At 42.9% G+C, this 23,349-nt stretch overlaps 1 protein-coding gene across 1 annotated transcript in view; it reads right to left on the reverse strand.

Annotated features, from left to right (window-relative positions):
* Positions 1-1,089: 1,089 nt before the first annotated feature.
* The window catches only part of LOC104380953 (vascular endothelial growth factor receptor kdr-like), a 94,609-nt gene continuing 72,349 nt past the window's right edge, over positions 1,090-23,349 (reverse strand). Inside the window, exons 21-30 of the mRNA XM_086619916.1 lie at positions 23,060-23,225; positions 22,421-22,518; positions 21,330-21,452; positions 21,110-21,221; positions 16,480-16,579; positions 15,792-15,897; positions 13,737-13,861; positions 13,393-13,471; positions 10,492-10,586; positions 1,090-1,300 (exon numbers count right to left, since the gene is read on the reverse strand). Of these exons, the coding sequence (XP_086476042.1) occupies positions 1,090-1,300; positions 10,492-10,586; positions 13,393-13,471; positions 13,737-13,861; positions 15,792-15,897; positions 16,480-16,579; positions 21,110-21,221; positions 21,330-21,452; positions 22,421-22,518; positions 23,060-23,225 (1,215 nt within the window). The remainder of the gene's footprint in view (positions 1,301-10,491; positions 10,587-13,392; positions 13,472-13,736; positions 13,862-15,791; positions 15,898-16,479; positions 16,580-21,109; positions 21,222-21,329; positions 21,453-22,420; positions 22,519-23,059; positions 23,226-23,349) is intronic.

Here is a 23,349-nt window from a genome sequence, read left to right on the forward strand (position 1 = left end):
ATGGTTTAGCATGGGCCAGTATTCCCGGGATCAAACTGTTGGGCATCTGCCACAGAATCCAAAGGAAATGTTTTGGGTTTGTTTTTTTTTTCTCTTTTTACTAAATAGCCTGTGTGCAGAAAAGAAACATAAAAATGCTGCCACCCTGCTGGTGCCTCATGGGTGTATGTGCACTTGTGTATAACTCCCGTGTTGTTAATAAGTATTTTGCACAAACGTGTGCAAGTGCACTGAGAAATTTGCCTATTTAAGCTCAAGAAGGTTCTTATTTAAGGCAGTGATTTTGCCTTGCAGCCGTTACAGGTGCATCTCTATCAAGGTTCCCTATTGCATGTACGCTAAAGAAATTGCTGTTTGAACAAGGAGAAAACACAGGGAACCAGATTTAGTGACATCGTATACTTTGCTGGCCCAAAAGACCAGCCTGCCTCTTGATATGTGCTTTCTCCGTGCCATGCCATTTTCAGGTGTATCCTATAAGCAATGGAAACTATTAGATCACAAATTGTAACCAAAATAATTTGGATTGCCAAATATTTCGGATTTCAAAATATTTCAGAAATATTTACGGAAGGTGAGATCCCAAGTTAAGAACAGTGGTTCAATCTTGGATTTTCTCCAAAAGCAAAACATTAGTGTGGGTGGCTGTAGTTTTCAACTGGTCCCTTACAGCATCGTACTAAACAATCCCTGCAGGATGTGTGCAGGACCAGGAGCATGAATCTTGTTTTCACAAGTAGCTTGACATGCCTCTTGGTGACTCTTGCGGAGTAAAACATGAATGAAGGGACTTGTAAATCTGCACATGCCCATGATCAGTCCCAGCTGGGGAAGGAGTGGAAGAAGTTCTGGGTTTACAATTCTGATAGGCAGAATTTTAACTTACTGCATATGTTGCAATAGGTCTTTAAAGATAGCGAAGAAGATGCTTTTAAAATGTTTCTATTCACATCAGAGAGATGTGCCAGGAGAAACATATGAACTATTGTCCTGTCAGATTTCCCTTCTGTTTTCACCCAGGCATGGAGGCATGTGAGACTCTAGCATGGTTAAGAGAGGTGCAAGATGCCCCCTGCCAGGTTGGGCTGATTACACTGGAGGGGCTGAGTAGTGAATGACAGAGTTGTAATCTGGAGGTGGGCTGTGGCACTCCAGGTTTGGATCCATAGGAAGGAGAACAGAGTCTTCCAGTGTGAAGTCCATGGTGTCCTCTTCTACCTGTACTGCTGGCTGGTATTTGACAGCCTCGCGCTCGTGATCGGATAATATGGATTCTTTGCTCTTGCTAACAGCTCTGCGCCTGTTGGGAACAAACAGTATCATGTATTGACTTTGTCTCCATAAGGTTTTGTTTCTACGTGTAATTAATGGTCAAAATGATTTAAAAATAAATAGATAAAGCATCTCAATTTACCTTTGCAGCATCCTGTAAGACAGTGATGTTTTACGGATTGAATAAGGGAACCAAATCAGATATTTCAAATAACTTGGTGTTTTAAAAGTAGCTTTAGGAGTAAATCCAGGAGTCCTGTTGCCCTTTTTAGCTTACCACGTTTCAATGCACTGTGTATATCTTAGTTATGAATGCACCTGTCCTATACATACAATAATATTTTCTCTTATTGTTCTGACACAGGTCAGCAAAAATTTGACTTTTCTGAAAGCAGAACTGAAGGCCATGACTTTTCTTTAAGTGTAATAAAGGATGAAATAATGAATAATCTATGACAGACTCCAATTTAAAATGATAAAGAGTATGTTGAACATAATTTTGCCATGTAGGGCAAAATCTCTTTTATTTTCTCTGGCTTTTTAAAATTACTGAGCAATGTGCCTAGTGAAGGGCAGCACTTTTCAGCGTGACAACTGCTGGCCTGTAAGTGATGCTATTACAGAGAGTCAGCTTTCATTTTCTGCTGTCTTCTCGTATTATAGGTGATGAAGGCGGTGGGAGAGAAGCAACTCAGATCACATGGAGCAACCTCAATGTTAAAAGTAGGAGAACCCTGGAGAGGATTTGTATCACAAGGTGACCTTGAGGAGCAGCAAGCATCGTGGGGAAGAAAAAAAGGTACTTTTTGTCATTGGCTGCCTTAAAAATAATGTTTTGTAAAGTCTGGTTTCTTGCACATGAGGAATTCATTGGAAGAGGTCTGGATAATATCGGGTTGGTTCTCAAAAGGATCTCAACGTGAGAATGGCTTTTGAACTTCTCCACTTTGCTTAGGGACCGTTTAGCAGGCATCTCCTTGGGATGAGCCTCACTCACGGACCGGCTATGGCATTGCTCACGTCCGGGTTCGGAATGGCTTCTGAACGTGTCTGAGAGAATTTAAAACCAGGCAGTGCGTAAGCACCTTGTGTGTGTGTTTCGTATGTGTTTAAAGGAGGGTAAGGCTACGTTCTGCTGACCTTAAACCAAGTCTGAATAATCAACAGTTCATCAAATAATTGTATGATTCATTCCACTTATTTGTGCTGCTGCAGTGCTTACAGTCCCCAACAGTTGATCATGGATTCAGGGTATGATGCCTTAGAAAGAAAGCAAAGCCGGTTCCTGCTCCAGGAACAATAACGATAGCTAAGAGACAAGTACAGTAATTGGAGGAAGGGGAACAAAAACCGTGAATAGGAAAAGCAGCAGATCCAAGACACCAGCTGTGTGCACTGTCATGTTTTTGTGATGGTACAGCAGAGAGAAATGCTGTAGGCTTAAGAGCAGGTTGGTGCTTGGCATGACAGAATTGTGATATCCAGCAGGCCCAGCTCCTTTCAACTATGGAAGGGTGAATATGTCCTGCTCCATTATGCTACTGTGACTTTAGAAGTTGTGTTGTCTCGCCTCTGAATCTGGAACCTGTCAAAAGCTTTGGTTTTCCCACAAGCTGCAGATGTTCTCAGTCTGGCTGACAGAACTAGTGGCAGTATCTTCCCTTAAAAATCTTGCTAATTCTGGAAGGGTCAAGAGGGTGCAGTCCATTGGCTGGAGTAGATGATCTGTGCACAACCACATCGAACAGCCTGTAGGCTCCATCTGTAAATTATCTGTCCCTGTAGTTCTCTTTTTGGGGGAGTGTGAGGAGTAGGTGATGCTCTGTATCTCTCGGTCTGTGAAACCAGTCGTTCTAAGCCAGAGGCTGAGACGTTCAGCCACGTTTGGACATAACAAACAGCTGCAACTCGCTGCAGCTCTAATCAGCTGCAGTGGGAGATTGGCTGCTTCGGAGTTGGCCTGACTGTAGTGAGTTTCCACAGCACGTTTGCATCTCCAGCTTTGTCTCTAGAAAGTGAACCCAGGACCTCTGCGTTGTACGAGCCAGCCCACCACGTCATGCACGTCTAGAATAAACTCGGGTTCTGTGACTTCTAAATGCAAAGGCAGATGTTATAGCTTAAAGCTAACGTTACTGTGCTTTTAGACCTGCACAAGGCATTGAAACCAAACTTGTGGAGTGGCAAAGCAGAAGTTCTAAAATAGATAGTAACCCTGAGAACTTGAACAAAAACGTAGCGCGCTCTGCTTTCACAGTCTAAGTTTTTCCTTTGTCCAGAGGAAAATGTGAGTGGAAACTTCTTCTGTATGCTATACATTTGGCAGCTGTTCCTTTCTATACACACACACTTTCTCTGTAGATAAATTCTTCCCTGCCATGAGCAATGGAACCACAACTTTGCTTCATTCTTTATTTATGTATTTTTCTTTTTGTTGCTCAGTTCTGTTGACTTGTGTCAGACAATTCCGTGGATGCTCTGGCTTCTAATTTGCCAGGTATTAAAGTTGTCAGTGGAGACAGAGAGAAGTTTGAAAGTATCTGTTTAATTTGGCCCCCAGCCTGCATATCTCAGAGTGCTGGAGAAAAAGAAATGTTATTAGCGTTTAGGTTGGCCACACAGTGGGAAATTTTCAGACGTAGCCAAGTGTTCTTGTTAGGTTTCTGCCCCCATAGGTCAGGAGACTGGATATCTGGGAATAACTCTGCCTATCGCTGAAATCAAGCTGGTGTTTGAAGAAAGACTCTGAAATGCTGACATCTAATATTTGCTCCAAAGGCAGAAAGCTGATGAGTTAGGTCAGAAGCAAGTTTTGTCATTAGCTGTCTTATGGCAGACCAAAACGCAATTAACTTTCAAAACTACTGCTTTCATCTAAATGCATTTCCTAAATTAAAGCTATCCAAGGGTCTTTGCATTTTTTTCCTTTAATGCTGCATATTACTGACACTTCAAACTACTCTGTTCACGCTCAGCAACAGAGAATATATATATGTAATGTGCATACACTTGGACTGTATATTGGAAAAAAGAGACTGCAGCATCGCTTTTCTCTCTGTCCTTGAAATCTCATTTGCTGCACAGAAACTGCCACAGTGAATCAGACACCAGTTTTGCCTCCGGCAGTGGTCAGTACTGGATGCTTCAGAGGAAGGCAAAAACCCCTTTGTGCTCCGAGCAACTTGTGCTGCCCTGTATAAGATAGAAAAATTCTCCCTGAGCCCCACCGATAAACATTTTCTGACTGAAGGCATTAGATTTGATTAATCACACAATTATGCAGCTACAGAAGTTAATAATGGTTATGTAATTAAATAATTTCATTAAAAGCTAGCCATTACTTGGTTCAGTGCTTCTCCTGGGTTGGCATTACACTGCCCCAAAAGGTGTTTCCTTACTGACTTTGCCTCTGCCCGACTTGCGAGTGCTGCAGCTGCAGGAGGCGATAAAAGAGACGTTCAGCTTTGATAAATCTGCTCATAACTGTGAATGTCTCAGCCCAGTCCCACCTGGCTGTTCGTAATCTCACCACGGCGCAACGCTGGAGATGAGGCGTGTGAATGCCGTGACATTCGACCGCAACAGGTTTGCTCACTGACCCGAGCTGGTCACATTGTGCACAAGGACCAGCCTGAAAACTCGGTTGTCCTTGCAAGAATGTGTACTGGTTGGGGCAGGATAAGGGGAAAGATGGGAGTCCAAACACTGCCATTTCCTGACCTCAAGCAGATTTTGTAACCCAAAGGATGCTCTATCATAACGTGCGCGTTTCTGCGGAGTGCTGGTTGGGGAAAGATGTTTCGTGGAATGCGGTGAGCTGGCTTCAGCCTTGTGTCTTAGGCTAGAGTTAGCCAAGGCACAGCACTGGCCTCTTCTAAAATCAGAAAGATACCTACAAGCTGGGGAGGTTTGTGGGGAGAAGTACAAAAGCGGGGAAAGCACTAGAGGAACCGATACTAGAAGATCAGGAGAATGCAAATAGGTAGCAGCAAATCAACCAAGAGTGACATTCGTAATTGGCAGCAAATCCTGCTTCACTTCAGGTTGTGTTTCTATAGCGTCCCTGGCCCTGGTGCCGGTGTCGAGCCTGTTAGACGTAAAAACCAAAGGAGGTGGTGGAACCTACTGGTGTGGACGGTAACTAAAAGCCTGCCAGGTCTGTAGATAGGGTTGCATCAAGCAGCCTGATTGTCTCAGAGCTTGGGCTCTGTGCTGCTGCATGCTCGTGTCGTGTGGCTGTGTGGGCCACGGTATGGTTAGTAGGTCTCATGACCCAGCTGCAAGCTGGAACATGTGCGTGCTAGCGTGGCACGGGGGGTAGCGAGTTCCCATTTCTACTGTGCTATGTCAGATTTCCCGGTCCAGATGAAACTGAAAAGTCTAGGAATTAAATTAGATGAAGGAAAAGCTAGCCTGAATACGGAGTAATCTTTCACAATGTTTTTTAAGTTTTCTGGAGAGGTGTCAAAGTTGTTTAGAAGATACCACAGAGGATAATCGTGCAATAGCCAGAAGACCTAAGTGACCTAATGAGACTTCTTCATCCTACTGTATGAACCAGGGATTTTGGTTAGAGGTTGAAAAATACTGAAATCATCAAGGAGCTGGGAAATCATTACTGGAGCTGTTTATTTTATGTGAGAGGGAGCCAGTTTCTATTAGCCTAAATCTCAGGGTCGATGGCTTGAAGAGGAGCATGGAGAAGGAGAGATGACTGTAAGAAAATCACCCTTATCCAGAGAGGGGCTACAGTACCAGGCGTAGCACTTATTCCCAGTGCTGTGGAGCAGCTCTTATTGCCTTGCGATGAGATGGCCAAGTGTCTGGCCCTCAGTAGGAAAAACTAATAGACCATTGTGTCCATGAAGCAATCCTGGCCTTGTTCAGAAGCTGTGTTCAGGGAAAGATGAGAAATTGGGCTGAGCGTTGCCAAGTAGAGCAGTTTGTCTCACGACCACATCTCATAATAACATGTGGGAGCTTCAGGGCTTTGTAACAGCTTTCGTAGGTGTTTAATGAGGCACAGAGTAAGTGATTAATTTTTTAAATTTTTCTGCCATGAAAGAAATAAAAGGGTTATTTTTTTCTTCTGATAATTACGACTGATTCAGTTTGCTTTAATACAGTTTAGACGGGATGCTGTGCAGGAAGAATTTGATCCTGAGTTCTCTTCTGGCAGTATCAGTGCATCAGTAGTCTACTGGCATGGAGAACTCAGGGGGTTAGGATCAAGGATTTATTGTTTTGAAACACTTCTAAATACAAAGTGCAGCTAACATCAAGTTCTAACAGGCGAAAGCCTCCCACTCATTAAGTACCTGTCCCTGTGCGCGTGTGGCAATGCTGGTCCAGCTGTCCCTGACACTAGCTCCAGCACTCCAAGTTCAGTGAGATGAAAAGCACTGCAGTCAAAACCAAGCTGGGGAGCACTCACAATTCTCCCTTTAGCCCTTGCCACTGCAAGTGCACAGTATATAATCCTAGAAAAAAGGGGCTTACATAACTCCCGAGTAGCTACTCATTCAAAGTTACTTATATTTTGGAGAGCTCAAGTCAGGTCAGAGTACAAGGTGCTGCGTGACACAACTGTAAGTACATTTGCTATCTCAGCATGCTCATCACAGAAGAAAAATCTTCTAAAACTAAGTTCTGCTATGGAGCAAACATTTCCATGGCCCATTTTTCTGAGATGGTGCAGACAGATTCTAGCCCAATCAGTTGGGCTGCGTTTTTGTCGGGCACCTTGTGTTTGGACATGAGTGCTTGATGCTCCTGAGCAAAATCAGTTTGTTTCAGTATTATTGACTTGCCTTAGGCCCAGTTTGGCTTTGGCAGAGCCCTCAGTGATGTGATCTGGATGCAGCATCCAGAGCCCAGAGCGGATCAGCTGAGCCTCGGTCAGCTGGTGCCGTGGGACTTGGCCAGAACCAGATAAGCAATTTCAGAGCAACTGAGGATAATTGGAGTGGGAGGGAGGGGGGCAAGAAGGGAAAGGGGTGGAGGGAGGACAACTGAGCAGATATCAAACCTATTGGAATTTTCAACAATAACTTGATTATAGAGTCTTTGAGAGAATTTTAAAGCAGTGCTTGGCAGTAGCCTGTTAGTACTGTGAGACAAAACCTGACACCGAGGTCATCCCATCATTCCAACCCCTCTGTGTTTAATGCACTTCCTTGAATGCCAGCTGCAGTGTCATTATCCCAGTCAATCTTTCTGTCTCTCACTGCAGCTACTGTTGTGACTCGATACTTCAGCAGTATAAAATGCTTAGAGCTCAGAAACGGTTAGTCCAGTCCAGCAGTGGTCCCAGGCCAAAAGTATCAGATTCATCTTCAATAAACTCTTGACACCGACAGTCCGTGGTGCGTAGTGTTGCCAAATTTTAAACTCGACAGAGAAATGAATGCAAGATAAATAAACAGCAAGATTTGGGCAAAATAATAAATGCAGCCACTCTGGTTTAGAAAACATGCTAAGCCTTTGAAAAGTTTTGTTTTAGAGAAGAAAGACTGTTTGAAAAGGATCCAGGGTAAATGTTTTTGGTAGAGAGCGATATACAATTAACAAGGGTGACTTTATCTCTCCTATTAAGCCAGCACTCCCTTCTGACCTCTCCTCCTCATCTGTATGCTTTTGAGGCTTATTTTTCAAGTTAGCAGTGCAGGAGCACCAAGGGGTGTCATGTCCTCAAATGAGAGGGCATCAGGATGCTCTGCGACGATGTAAAAAATGTTACTTGTGCCAATGATAGTCTGCAAGATTAACAAATAAGAAGCTGACAAAATAGCTTTCTCAGCTGGACCTCAAACACTCAGTGAAGGATGTGGCCAAGAAAAACCACACCTCTGTCCGTTCAGTGGTAGGTCAGGGTCCTGGGACTGAGGAGACAACACACACAGCTTGCTGCAGGGTTTGATTTTCTAGCAGACCTCTGTTAACAGGGTCTTTCGTGATCTGGCTGGCACAGAAAGTGTCAGGTATGTCATGATGAATGTCATCCTTGTGGAAGTGTGGCTGTAAATGGGGAGAGCCCCAGATGGTGTGGGTCAGGCAGAGACCCACTGAACCCAGCAGAGCCCACGTTCACTCCCAGTGGGCCTGATAGCAGTTCAGAAGGTTTTCCTGGAAATCTTGAAAGAACGGGCTGTTATGGAAATTTTGTGTTTCTGCATCTGGCTGGATGTTGATTTTTCTGATTTTCAGCAGAAAGCCTGGAAGGAGGAGAGGGAAAACCTTCCTCTGCCAACTGTTTCTCCAACCAGGGAAACAGCAGGCAGAGGTGATTGACAGAAATCTTCAGAAGGAGAAATCCTATCAGGGAGGCGGTTTGTGTGTGTGTGTATATGTTGGATTCGTGTCAACATGACATCATGCAGAAAAGAGAGGTAAATTAGCCCAGGTAAAGCATCAGAGTAAAGCAGTTCCTGACATTTAAGCTCCTTTTCTTAGAGCTGGTGCCATTTGGTCTCCATAGCAATGCACTGGGCTGTGCAGAGCCCTCTCAGCGTGCATGTAGGGTAGAAACATGGAACCGTGTCTGGATCTCTGATAATCCCCCAGCAGGGACAGTGCTCCAGGAGAAATACTGCTGAACAACATTGGTCCTGAAGTCACGCTCCTGCCCAGCAGCACCTGCAGCATTTGGATGCTCCCTGTCAGTGCTGCGAGGCTCTCTAGCCTTCCTTATGGAACCTTCTCCCTTTTCCTCTTTCTTCTTCTCTCCTGCTTTCAAACATCTAGGAATTTATCGGTTTAAGGTCTGAAAAGACAAAGCAAGCTCCTTCCATCTTACTTGGAGTGAGGGAGCGAAATACTGTTAGATTCTGACTCCGCGCTCTCCCGTGAACTCTCCCATACTCGGCAGAAGCTGCACGAGCGTTTCCTCCCTGTCGTTTCTCTGTAGTAGAGAAAGATGGTGGCTTGATGTAGAACAAGCAATTGCTCTGGTGGGAAAGATCATTGAGTTTAATACACAGGAAACTAATAGAAATCTCATCCATAGATTTCGGAGAAGGCTCTAGGTGATTCAGTAAAGTCTAATTAGCTTAATTAACTGAATAGACATGGAATTCCTTGCTACAGAATCATTTCTTTTATAATACTCTACAAGTTGATGTTTGAATGGGTGAAATGGGTTACTATTGGTATTATACTTTTCTAGGAAGGTGGAGAAGACCTGTTTCACTACTAGACCAATTCTCTGCTTGTGCCTGGTTGTTACAGAAATACAAAGAACTGTGAGCTAAAAGCCAAGTAATCCTTCTGTGATCGTCTGTACTACGAACGGATAAACAGAGCAAACACTGTCACAGTCTCTATTTGTAAACCAAATCTGAGCAATGTAATTCATGGGATCAAGAAGGTGGTAGGATTAAGGGACTGCTCTGTAGAAATATCTTCATAGCTGTGATAAAGCAAATGTAGCAATCAAGGTTCTGGTAAATGTACTTGCTTTGCAGTGCTTATACTATTCTTTACTGTACATGCTGCCTTAACTTTTCTCATGTTCCATCAGTTGCAAAGGTGCCAGTCCTTCCCTATGTCTGAAGTTAAACACGTCTTTGTTGGACTCTGGTATAATTATAAATGTTATTTTCTGGATTGACAAATCGAGTTCTTCAAACTTTGTTCCATCAGTAAAGGAGAGCACCGGAGGGGCAGTCAAGCAATAGCTACAGTAGATGTGTGTATTCTCAGCTTTTTTGCTCCCGTCGTTTGCCACGTGCACAATGTTCTGCCCCAGGAGACCAGGTCAAGACCAGGAGCCACCAGCTTCACTAGAGAGCACTCTCTTGGTTTTCTGAACGTGATTCAGAATCACAAGGCAGCTTGGCATTTTGGAAGAAGAGTTAAATTAATTGACGAGACGTCATGTGCTCAAAGCTGATGAAATGAGTTTTCATTTTTACCACGCGAATCAACATTTTTCATGTTAATTAACCTTCCTGTAACTTAAATGCAACAGTGCAGCATTCCTTTCAGAGACTTGCAACTCTGTTTTATGTTCAACTTCCTTCTGGAAGCAAAATTTACATTATAACTTTCTTAAAATACATTAACCATGGTCTTTCAGTTATAGGGCTGAAATCCAGAGCTGTTTCTCCCTCTAGCTTGTTTAGACAGTCTAATGGTTTTCCTTTTGGAATCAGAAAAAAGCTGCAAATTTCAGAAGCGTTTTTCTGAACGGTCTTGAAAAGAAATAACAAAAATACTCACGCTAGAGCCATGATCCCGTAAGGCCAAGAACGGATTTCCAGCCTCTTGGGGCTTTTTATCTCATCTGACGTCAGCACCATCCCACTGTCCGACTCCTGAGTAGAAAAGGAAGACACCATCAGCAGAGTGCCAGATGATCCTGATGGCACGGAGCACTTTGAAATTAGACACGGCTTCCATTAGGAGAGTGTGGAGAGGAGCCAGACTGAACCACTATTAAAGTCAGTAGAGAAGGAGAGCCAAGGAGCGAGTTCGAATGGCAAATTCCAGCTAATGGTGATACCAAACAGGCAAGTTGATAGAATTTCACCTTCTAAAACTGTCTCCAGCTGCAGGGCAGACAAAGCAAGGGCAGGAGAACGCAACTTCTCCTTCGCTGTGACCCACAGAGGTTGGGGCTCCCTGTCTGCAGTTAGCAGGGAGACACTGCCAACAAGGTGGCCATCCGTAGATGTTATGTCGTAGTGTGAGATACTGATACTCGTGTGCTGGAACTAGTGTGGGAGCTACCAGCTGTTCTGTGTAATCACAAGATGCCAACCGACGACCCGGAGGGCAAATGCTGGCATCAAAGCTCTCAGCTGCGTGCTGTTTAGTACTAAAGTGCTGAACATGTAGATATGTCCAGTTGGTGTATGACATTAAACCCCTTCTTCAGCATATTCTCTTATCAGGGCTGATATTACCAGTTTTTATCCAACTGTTCCTGAAATGCTGCTGTTTAGCTTGAGAACTTTTGCCTTGGTTTTGTGATTATAAAGTTTTTGAGCTGTATTTTGAGAAAGCACCCCTAAAATGAACGTATCAGAAAATAATTTGACATTTTCAAGCTTGAATTTGATATTAAGCATGACATATGCATACCATCTAGGTAGGATCGCTGAGATATGAATAGACAGAAATTCATAAAGAATATATCCAATAATACTGGTTAGGCTCCTCAGAGAAAAAGTACCCTAAATACCTACTAGAAATACACTATTAGAAATATTGAAATTTTAAGGAAGTGGAAGTTCAGTATCGTTTTGGCAATTCCAAGTGCTTTGCAAAGATATATAGCTTAAAGGGCTCATTGTACTGTGGTTATGGATTTTTTTTATGAGCTGTCCAATAAAACTGTCTTGATTAGTTTTAAAGTTGAGGTTGTGATTCTGCTGCGCTTGAAGTTGAGTCTCGAGGTTGCAATTAAGATCAAGTCGTTGTTGTCTAAGTGCTGCACAAATTCACAAGCATGCACAGTCCCTGTTCTAAGTAATTTAAAAAATATTAAATATCTTTTATTACCTCCACAATTGCAGGAAGGTGTGGTAGAACACTTCTAGAGTTCCTGGGCAACTGTTTGAAATAATGACCTAATCAGTATTAATGTCTTTAAGATAATTTTAGTAACCCAAGTGCACTTACCGTGACCAAAAGTAAATCACTCCAAAATTTTGCTTTAAAAGATCCTCATTGAAATCTCACATTTATTTATCATCTGTTAATGTGTTATTACCCTTTTTTGAAACTTTTCCCCCTTCATGTAAGGACTTACTTTAAAATGCCAGGAACAGGCAGCATTTAGGAAAGTAATGCTCATGCTGGCAGCAGTAATCTCTTACTGAGACCGGATCTATCTAGTAAATGTCTTTGTGTGATTCAGAGGGACAGATTTTTATCCTGCAAGAGGAAAGATGCAGGAGCCAGAGAAAATTCTAAGCCTTCTAATCCCTAAGATGCACCGATAAAGGCACAGAAAGTACACCTGGCAAAATAGTAGGGAATAATGGGCATCAGTTTGTGCTAAGGGCTGAGAAATGCACTATATTTGTCAGGGACATGAAATACGTCCAGGACAAGTTGTAGCTGAAGACTTGACCCTCCCCAAGAGAGCTGGTCTGAGGAAAGGCTGGCTGTCCACGAGGGAGTCTTAGCTGGAGCGTGGGAGATGTTCCCTGGCTAGCAGAGCAGACAGACTGGCTTTCTATAAAACCCTACACGTCTTTCTTTCCTTGTGCTGCTCCTAGCCATCTGATTCTTGCCCTCCTCCTCCATTAGAAGGTTTCTCAAGGGCTTCATGCCTCCTCCCTAACCTTCTACCTGCTTCAAACATGTTGTGTGTGTTATGAAGATCCCTCCTCAGCAGCACAGAATCTGTTGTTGAGGCAAGTGTGTGACCTGCACAGGGCACTGCAGCCAGGGAGTACCTGAACCATAGAGCAAATTCATGAGTTCAGGTGGGTTGGTTGTTTTTTATTTTTTTTTTAACAAGGAAGAAAAAATAAGGAAAAAAAAAAACACCTCCGCCCTTGGAACCTGAGAAAGTCAATGAGCAGAACCATCACTCTGTAACAAAACAAGCTTTTGTTTTCCTGGGGAGTGAAAATGAAACTTTTCAACACTCTCCCACCCTGCAGTGCCATTAAACCAGCAATAAATATATTCACTCGGGGGGAGAAAAATCCAGAGTTAAGGCCCTTTGTGTGAATCAAGTAGAGCAGGAACTTGAATTTTGGTCTCGTCTATCCAGAACTGAACACCCTCACCACCACCAAGTTTTTGGCTGTCTCAGCCAGCCAGAATGTGTTCTGGACACGTTCCCTTCAAAAAGCTTCATTTCAATGAGCTGCCATTTTATTATGGTGAAAAAACCATAATCAAAATATGTAATGTAAAGCCCCTTAGCCTGATCAAAGCCAGGATAATCAAGCATGAGCTTCTCTTTGAATTATTTGTTAAGCTAAATGCAAGTCCCTCTTTGTTGTGACACAGACCTATGTGTGAGATGCTAGGGCCAAATCTTCTGCTTGATTTAAAGCTTTTTCTTACCAAACAGATTTCAAAAGCTTTAATAAGTGTTTCAGGTGCTGGTGACAAGTGATCTGTGAACCCAATGGAGAAGGGTGCAATCACCTCACTTACCTCATGCATCACTTTCTCCTTTTCCACTGGCACCTCATCAAATGTCTTCACACTCAGTGGTCGCTTCTTGCTGTTGTTACTGAAAGCAGGAGAGTTGAGGGGTCAGCACAAAGCCCAAGCAGATGCTGCACCAGTTGGTAGCTCAATTAGCATCCCTGACACAGCTCAGTTTCCTGGACCAGTTTTCTTTTTTAATCTCTTGTAACTAATGAGCAATGCCCTGACAAATTTGTCTGTCCAACTCCTTCAAAACAGCCATATTGAGAGAGGACAACAAGTAGTGCCCAGCTGTATCAAATCTTTCTTTCCCTCCCACCCTCTATGTGCATTTTTTTTTTTCTTACCCAGTTTCCACTGCACTCCAGCGATTAACACAGTTGTTCAAGTTTTCTTCCACAGGGCAAGTTTTGGAGTTAGATTCTCCATCAGGACACAAGGTGATGTTCAGTGGAATATAGTCTTTACCATCCTATATAATTAATAACATAAAAGAACACACAGCAGGTAAAGTTCATTTCGTACTGCATCTCAGATGTAAAAGGTTATTGTATCCTACAGAGCTTTACACTGAGAAAGCACTAGATTTTATTTCAACTTTATGATGTTTCTTCAAAGTGATTGTGATGTTCTTCACAACATGTGGAAGTTAGAACGTATAGCTTTATCCAGTGTTTACAGTGTAGGAGGCTTTGCATGAGGAAAATGGTACATTTTGGGAAACCGGCAACGTAGAACGGCTGGGAATGGTCTCTGATGTTCCAGTTCTCATCTGCAGTTAGCGTGTTTCTTCTTCCAGACATCTCAGCCTGAGCTGTTGCTTCACTGGTCTTTATAGCAGTTACAAGGCTTCTGCATGTCCCTCACATATGGCGCAGCAGCGCGACGGTTCTGTTGAGGGTGTCGATATCCGTGCGTCCCGTTTGCCAGGAGCTGGCTTTGCTGCCTCTCGCAGCAGCATCTTTGATGAGTTTGCAGCAATTTCTTTGTGATCATTGCTGTATTCCAGATGTGTGCTGTTCTGCCTCAGTGAAAGTGAACGGAATTTCAGGAAATTCTTCAGAATTTCAGAAATTTCAGGAAATCTCTTCAGGAAAGCAGTTCTCTATTGTCATCATGTTGGCCCCTTTGGGGATTCCAAGGGACCAGTCTCAGGGACACCTAAACCCAAGTTTAAGCCCTGTGTCTGGGAGATGGGAGGGAGCAGCAGGACGTCACAAAACCCTATGGTCAATATGACTTGTAACATGTTGGAATTGGTAAAATAATATTGCCCATGTGTAGAATTTTGATTATGTTCAACGTAAGGAGTTGCAGCTTAGCAAGAGCCAAACCTTCAAGGGTTTTATTTCTTGTCCTGACAAGAAATTGATGCTGTGAGTTTACTAGAATTCAGTACACATCTTCATAAGCTCCGCATTGTCGTTACACCCCTGCAGTCATCTTCAGAAATGACTTTTCCTTTAGCTCCTAAAACTGTTTGTCCAAATTTCCCTTCACTTGATTTTTTTTTTTTTTAATTTTGAGAAGCAGTTGAGTGCCCTATTCCCTTATCGTGATTTTTATGTCTCCTTAATCTACTTTGGTTATAGGATAAAACTCACAAGCTCTTCATATTGCGAACTGGGCCCTCTTCAACTCAGCTTCACTAAATTTGTTTACAAACAGGGAGGAGCTGGAGGAGAATGTTTGATTTCTTCTTAAATTAAATTGTCAGTTTCATAACTGGTCTGGTTGTTTTTACTGAAGAAGAAAACAACTGATTTAAGTGTTATGAAATTAATAATTATGTAATTGACTTTCTGAGCTTTAAACTGCATCATTTTAAAGCTCCTAAGAGCACTGATGAACACAAGCTCACAAAATGAGAGAGAAAGTTCAGACCAACTACTGGCACTTTACTATGTTGGAGTCTAATTAAAATTGTGAGATAAAGCACTATTGTTCCTCTAAGGGCCAGCTGAGTGTTTTTTTAATTAATGTAAGTTTCTGCTTATTATGGATGGATAAGCATCTAGTTTTGAAACATAATCCCTTTTGAATAGTTAGCATTTTCTTTCCTCCTCCCAGCAGCCGTTTTCCTTGTGGCCTCTGTTATGAAGTCAGACCTACTGTTGCTCCACATAGTTTTTACCTGTGCACACCCATACACATATCCACGTACGTATCCATCTGCATGGTCACACTTGGTGACAATACTTTGTGAAGTATTGGAACAGGCTGCCCAGGGAGGTGGTGGAGTCCCCATCCCTGGAGGTGTTTAAAAAATGTGTAGATTTGGTGTTGAGCAACATGGTTTAGGGACCCTGACAGTGCAGGGTGAATGGTTGGACACGATGATCTTGAAGGTCTCTTCCAACCAGATGATTCTACGATTCTATGAAACGTTTGCATTGCTGTACCTGCTGAACGTTGGCTTGGAGAAGATCTCCTAAGCGCTCGACAAGCTCAGTGAAAGTAGGCCTCTCTGTGGGTACTCCGTGCCAACAATCCAGCATCGTCTGGTACCTAAATAAAAACCACAGGTATTGAGAAAGGAAAAGAACAGGAGCTTCGCTTCCGAACTCTTTCTTCCTGCTTGTTTTGGTCATTGCTTGCATAGTTTTGGATCAAGATCTCCATGTGCTGAAATTCTATTCTAGTTTCCATGGGACGTGCCTTTTCCTTCCGTGTTCCTGCCTCCATTAAGCCTGTAGGCTTTTGATTTTCACTTAAAATTTGGCTGACAGGCCGCACTGATATTGCTGAAATAAGTCCTAGTTACGGATGCCTGGTATCTGTCGCAGAATTGGAAATCGAGGCAGACACAGTAGTGTCTTGAACTGAGATTCATTAACTACAACTGACATGGGGAGATCTGTTAATCTTCTTGTTTGCAAAGGTCAGGCTGACTTGGTCTGTCTTTAGCATTTGTCTGTGGTATCAGGACACCCAAGATATGCACAACTACAATGTTTACTGAGAACAAAACACAAAATACATAGCTGTCAGTTGATGAGGTCTCCTTCCTCCTCCACGCTTAAATACAATCTCTTTTATGATGCTTAAATGACATGTATCAGCTCTCAATACAAAAGGAGGAGCTCTTACACTTCTGGAGTGGAGTACTCTGGAGATCTCATCCGGGTTCCTTCTTTGAGCCGTCGGCAAAAGTCCTCATCTATCTGCACGCCAGGGTATGGTGAGGCACCTGATGGGAGAAATAAGGAGGAAGGCTCAGAATGGAACAATCCTTATTTCCCAGTCCAGTGAATTAAACACATATTGGTGGTATCTATTGAACATTTGAGATTACCTGGAGTCTGACAGTAAAAGAAGCTAGAGCAAAGAAGAGGTTGCAATCACTTGCTATCTAAATGTTTTGTTTGGAAACCCATCACAGACTCATTTTGTCTCTTTGGAGATTTCAACCAGGCTGTCTCCTCTGCGTTCATGATATAGCCAGGACCACTCCAGGGTGAAATATGGCAGAAGGGAAATAAATTTTGTTAGTTTGAGACTTTAAATGACCTTTTGGACAGTGGTAGAAAAGTTCCAGCTCATTCAATGGTTACATACTGTTTTCCAAACCATCTGCCAATATCCTGCACTAAGTGAATACACATGAAGTAAACGCAGTCCTACCGGTAAAATTTCCTTGAAAAATGACCTTCCAAATTTCTCGCCTTGTTTTCTTTTCTGAGTGTGAGTTCAATGCTGCTTATTTTCAGGGCCACTCAATTGTCAGTGTGAAACCAGACTCCTATAAAGGGACTGGTGGTATTATATTAATTTGAACAAAGTTGGCCTAGCAGGCATCAAAATGAAGCAGTGAGAATTATTTCGCTTTCCTGTGTAAGCAGTTATCTTCAGAGGAATGGCTAGCGTAGATGCATGTATGCAATGATGTGCTCTTCAACTAATGAGCAAATGGGGCTTCTCAGAGGTTGTGATCTTTGTTGTGTGACATCTGCACTTCATGATGCACCATAAATAAGAGGAACAAATACATAGTTTGAGAAAGTGCTCTGGCATCTGAGTAATCCAGACCTCATAGGTAAAATCCAAGAGATGTCTACACTGAAGTTTGAAACTCGAAGTTACTGAACCTCTTGTGGATCCGTAAGCTTTCCTCCCTTCCTTCTCAGCAAAGGCTTCACATGCAGCACAACCTTTGTCATGTTTTGGCAGAGGCTGGATGGTGAATTTGGAAAAAATTTAATCAAGTCTTAACAGAGGGGATTGAATGGAATCTGGTTCTGTATCCAGCCCTCACGGAATCGGTATATGATTTACCATCTATAATGTTTCCATCTATTTCCTGCATTTTTTTTTTTTTTTCCCCATTTGGAAACACAATCGTGTGCACTTGGGGGCACAACAAACACAGCAGAAATCTTTTGGATAAAAGCACTCTCACTAGCTCGTGTTTTCTTCTGTACAGGTTTATCTGTACAAACCTTTGCAAGGTACTGAGGCTTCATGAATCCGTCTGCGACTTGCCCAGTTGATTCCCAATCTATTTAACAGTGGCACAGCCTCTCAAGAGAAGTGAGCAAAAGCCTCACTTGGTCTAGTTAGCCCTAGGTTGTCCATGTACTGGGGCAACACTGAAAACAACACCCCTCATTGCAGAAGAGATGGGCTGCGTGGCCTTTTTCATTCATTTCCAACTGCAGATTGTCGTGCTGTCATGGCCAACCAATTTCCATGAGGAGGAGCTGAATGGAGCCATGCCATTGATGAATGGCAGTTTTACACTGACCATTCTGATATGCAAAAGAAATCCCTCAGTTTGCTGAGTATTCCTGGCCAGATCTGGCTCATGGGCACAGCAGAGGTTATGGATAAAAATTAGTCTTGCAAATACATCACTTGGGACTGAGACTTTGAGGACAACATGGTAGAATTGGCTGAGGAGGGATGGAGAATTCCACCTGATCTCACAATCTGAGTTATCCTTCTTGGATTACATCATTGATCATATAAACTGCAATATATTGCTGACAGCAAGCACAGGGAAGGCAAAGAAGAATATTTGATTGCAAAATCTTTTGGTAGTTAATATTTTGAGCAGTGCTGGCCTCCTGGAGGCAGCTCAGATCTCAAAAGCAAGGAACTCCCCCTTTTCCACCTCCACTCACCATTGTACCTCATCTGGACTATGTGATAAGCCTAATAACTTGAATTTGGGATGCTGAGACAGCTCGGGAGAAATGTAGGCTGAAACATATGGTGTAAGGTCTACACATGACATTTTCCTTAGGGGAAATCTCTTCCAAAATGCTCAAAGATGTGGCATGCATTAGATATAGTAGCACTCTTTTGATCTTGGTTTTATTTTAGCAGGGTAATAAGATGCTGATGTTATACTACCAGGCACTGCTTGTTTACATAATTACCTTTGATTGCTTTTTGAACAGTGCACATTGAAATTCCAGGAGACACTGACATTCTGTAATGCGCCGTGTAAGTGATTTCAGGATGTATTAAACGTCGCTGGCGTTACCTGACACGAGATGTGCTGACCCCATCTAAATAATGCAAAGCTTAGTGCAAACTCAGCCCCAAATGAAAATTAACAGTCTCTCAAGTCCTGATTTCTCTGTGTATCACCAGAATGGATCCAGTCTGCCAGCCTTATCATACTTCTTTCAGCTTCTAACCCTGAAAGTGCCCATGTCCAAACCAAACTGTGCGTTTTGCTAATAAGTATATTTTCCTTTTTCAGAGGGTGCTAAGTCTGGGGGATCCAGTAAAAAGCAGTAGTTGTAAACGGGAGCCAAAACATACCCTGTAGCAACAACAAATAACTTCCATCTCCTGGCTCTCAATGATCTGTAAAACTTTTATATAAGAGAGTTCAATCAGTGACACAAATCCTTAATTAAATATTTATCGCGTGAGCTGCAGATGTGAGTAGTGCCAAACCACAGACATGCCTGGATGATCTGTATGAAAAACCCTCTTAGAGAAAATGACTGCTTTTGAATCTGGGCCGTGGATGGAAGAAAGTAGTTTGTGATCTACGTCATAATGAGGACAGAGGCTGCTCTACGGATGGCAGCCCTTGGAGTCATTGAGTAGATTCCTCTGAATTCACAAGACTATTGTTCCAAGTAAGCACCTTCATTAAGAAAACAGGCTATCTAAAATTAAAAGAAGCCAGATAAATTATTTTTAAAAATAGTTAAAAATAGAGATTTCACTGACTGACTATATTTTAATTTTTATTAGTCTTCAGTATTAAAGGCCAAAGGACCCAAAGTTCACAGCTGTTAAACTCTGTCAGGACCTTTGGGAATGGTATAAAGTTTGCTTTCTGCAGTGCTCCTTGCCATTCGCCAGTATTCGGTTTGTTTGGTTCCTTGGAGATGCCCAACGAAGAGACCATCCCCTCTGAGTGTGTCTCTGCTAATGCATCTCCTTGGATCATCTGTTAGAACTGGGGCATTGCTGGTGCTTTGGGAGCTTTGTCTTTCTGTGGTGTTTCAAAACACGTGCAGCAGGTGATGTTGTTACACCGAGGTTACAAAACTCTCAATAAATAGGACTGGACTCTGGAGAAAGCAGGAACTCCACTTGTTTGAACCATTTGAATGTGAACTTTCTGTTTTGCATGCTGATACAAACTAGAGAAAAGTTCAAATCGAAGGCTTGGACTGAAATCAGGTTGAGATATTTGCAGCCAGTATTAAATAAAGATTAGGATAGAAACAGCTCCAGATTTTGCATCCAGATCTGGACTTGGCATCTTGAGCCCAATCATTAATTTCAACCGATCCATGAACCAAAGATAGTAAGAGATTACAGAGTTTGCTTTAAAATCCAGCAGCTTAAGTTGACAATGCTTCTTGTTTTCTTTTGTCTGCGAATGCTGATTAAAAAGCCAGAGCTGACATTCCTAAATTCCCCCAGGAAAACAAAACCTGCCACTCTGCAAGGAGAACTTGAGAGCAGCGAAGTCCAACTGTCTGTAAGACTGCCTGCCTGAACTTCAGGGCTTTATCTGCTGGACAGTAACCAGATCTCAGCGAGATTTTAGCAGCACAGTAAGATGAAATCTGTAGTACGTAAACACCAGTAGTATTCTTTCAAAAATGTTGTGGCTTGCAGATGGCATGGCCAGAAGAGTCTGCGTCCTGCCTGTTCACTGCCAAAACGACTCAGCAGAGTCTAGTGCTGGTTCTTGTATCAACCTGGTGGCAGCTGCTGCCAATACATTTTTCTTAGAAAATCTTAGATTTTGTGGGGAAGGTAAATCAGGCTGGGATAAAAGGTCACGTGGGCAAACTCCCTTGTGTTCCATGGGCTGCCACGGGCAACATCGGACCGCTGTGTCCACAGCGGCGTGATGCTCTGCGCCCTTTCCTGAAGCAGACTGCTCAGTGGGAAACGTGGTTTGATGGGAAACTTCTGCATTGCTCTCCAAGAAAGATTTCGCTCCTGAGCAGCAGAGGTGTTATCCTTGTGCTCTGCCTGTTTCAGTTATGACAGATGTTAAGTGCAAAGTTTAGGATTTTTTGTTCCCCCCTCCTCAATATTCACTGTTGTCATGTACTTTGCCAGGTGAAGTTCTCACTGATTTCAGTCCAATGACTTTATTTTACGCCTTATCTGCCCTGTGTAATTGTATTAACTGAAACAGAAACGTGGCACCACGTCACCGTGTTTTGTTTAAAGCTTTTCCTAGCAATAGAGCCGTAAATTAGGGGGAAAGAAAGTTTTAAACCATTCTTACCTAGAGAAAATATTTCCCACAACAGCACTCCAAAAGACCATACATCACTCTGTGTTGTGTAAATTTTATCGAAAATAGCTTCTGGAGCCATCCATTTGAGTGGCAGTCTTGCCTAGGAATGCAGAAGACACAACATGTTGCCAGAACTATTGTTATGAATCTGCCCAAGCCCCAGGGGAAGAAAATCTTGAGATTAGCATTTTAAGTTTCTTCCACTTACATCTCCTTTCCGTACGTAGTCAGGGTCTTTATAAATATCCCTGGCTAGTCCAAAGTCGCAGATCTTCACCACGTTGTTCTCTGAAAGAAGGATGTTCCTCGCTGCCAGATCCCGGTGAATGCACTGTGAAGGCATGAGGACAAGCAAGATCAGAGGGTCTGCCTGGCCAAGGAGCCACTGCTGGAGCTGAAAGCATGAGACCTTCTTTGGAAATGGAAAGATAAATGAACTTTTGTTGTGAACAGGTTAGAGAGGGAAAATGTGTGTGGGAATCCGCTGCGAATATACTGTCATACGCAAAAGAGAAAATAACGCAGGGAACAGCCAAGTATTGCAGTTGGTTTTCTGATTTTTTCCGTGTGAAATAACTTCCACAGTTCTGTGAGATGAAGGGAGTGCCCTTTTCCAGTGACTAGTCCTGCAGCAGATTGGTGAGGGGTCAAAAAGCAGCTGTGGCTCCGTTTGCAGATGTAGTCCCGTGAGGGTGTGCGGGACGGGGAGTTGCACAGAGGCAGGTCCTGTGCCCGGGATTCCTGTGTGTGCCCCTGGTAGCTGGGTGGTAAGTGCAAGCTGGCAGTTTGGGGCATCCTTTGGCATGTGTTTTGCTTTTAATTTACTTCAAAACCAGCCTACAAACATACTTTTTTTTTTTTAATATCCAAAAGAGGTGCTAACTTTGCTGATAGTCTCCAACATTACTGACAGGCTAATAAATAGCTGTATACTCCCTCTTCATTTTTCAGTAGTAGTTTTGTTGACCATACTAGAAGGATCTTTCTGGATAAGAAGCCTTTTCTGCATTTATTTATGAGACAGTTCCACGAATTGCCTTACAATCTGTATTCACTCCTTCTATCTCAACTCTCATGTTACAGATGCCAGTCCTTGTAGCCAAGGACATGATGGATATTCCTTCACAACTCCTTCAGTGCTACTTATTGCTTAACCACCAGAGCTAATGTCATCTCTAACACTTTAATGTAAGAGCAAGAAGCAGATTACTCAGGCTCAAAAGCATATTTGGATTTCTTCGTATCAGATACTCATGATTCTGTGAAAGAAGTTGAGCCCTGACGTTTTCATGAACTCACTTTTCGGGAGGCAAGAAACTCCATGCCTTTTGCCACTTGGAAGCTATAGCAAATCAGATCCTCCAAAGTCAGGGGCCGCTTGTACAGATCCTCAGCATCTAGGAGAGATCACAGGCACAGCAAAACACTAGAGCAACAGCGACAAACTTTTCTGGCACTGGTGCCACTTGGATGCTGGTGACCCCGGTCCTGCATCTGAGCAATGTCACATGTGTTCTCTACTATGATTGTACCTCTAGTTTAAGAAGCACTGACCTAGAGATGATTAAAAATGTTCCATCCAACATTAATCATGTCATTTAGCTATGGGGAAAACAACATCTGGGAATGAAAGTGAGGGAAACTATTTATAGTGAGTGAGTGGTGAGACTGGGGACAGACTGGCCCCACAAATCTTCTGGTAAAATATTGTTATTGCTCCTCTTATGCAACAGGAGCATCTTTTATACGCATATGTTACTGCAATTCTCTTTTTGTGAGAAAGTTGGAGCGAGGCACAGGCAGGAGAAAGAATTTGCCATTTCAGAAACACATCAATCTGTGTAAGGGCTTGTAAAGTCTGTGGCAGTGTGCATGGCACTAGCCAAGTACAGAAATCCTTACGATTAAAAGATCTGGGATTAGGTAGGTTTCTTTTACCTTCTTCATCGTCTTCTGAATCGCTGTAACTCTTATCTTCAATAAATCCTGAGCTGGCAGAGCTTCCTGTGCTGGCTACGCTCTCGAGGCGCCTCTTGATCAGTTCGGTCAAATCACTGTTGGACTCATCCAGACTTTTCTCTGCTTGGTCAGAGTTTTCCTGGGACTAGAAATGGTGGAAAACTGCTTTTTAGCTTTGGATGACGCAATGCCTGGGCATTTAAAATATGTGATAGAATGGCATATGGAGAAAGCATCCTCTGGAGATGAGCTTAAAACATGTTTGGACA

Source organism: Tauraco erythrolophus, chromosome 13, assembly GCF_009769465.1.
Source record: "Tauraco erythrolophus isolate bTauEry1 chromosome 13, bTauEry1.pri, whole genome shotgun sequence".
NCBI lineage: Eukaryota > Metazoa > Chordata > Aves > Musophagiformes > Musophagidae > Tauraco > Tauraco erythrolophus.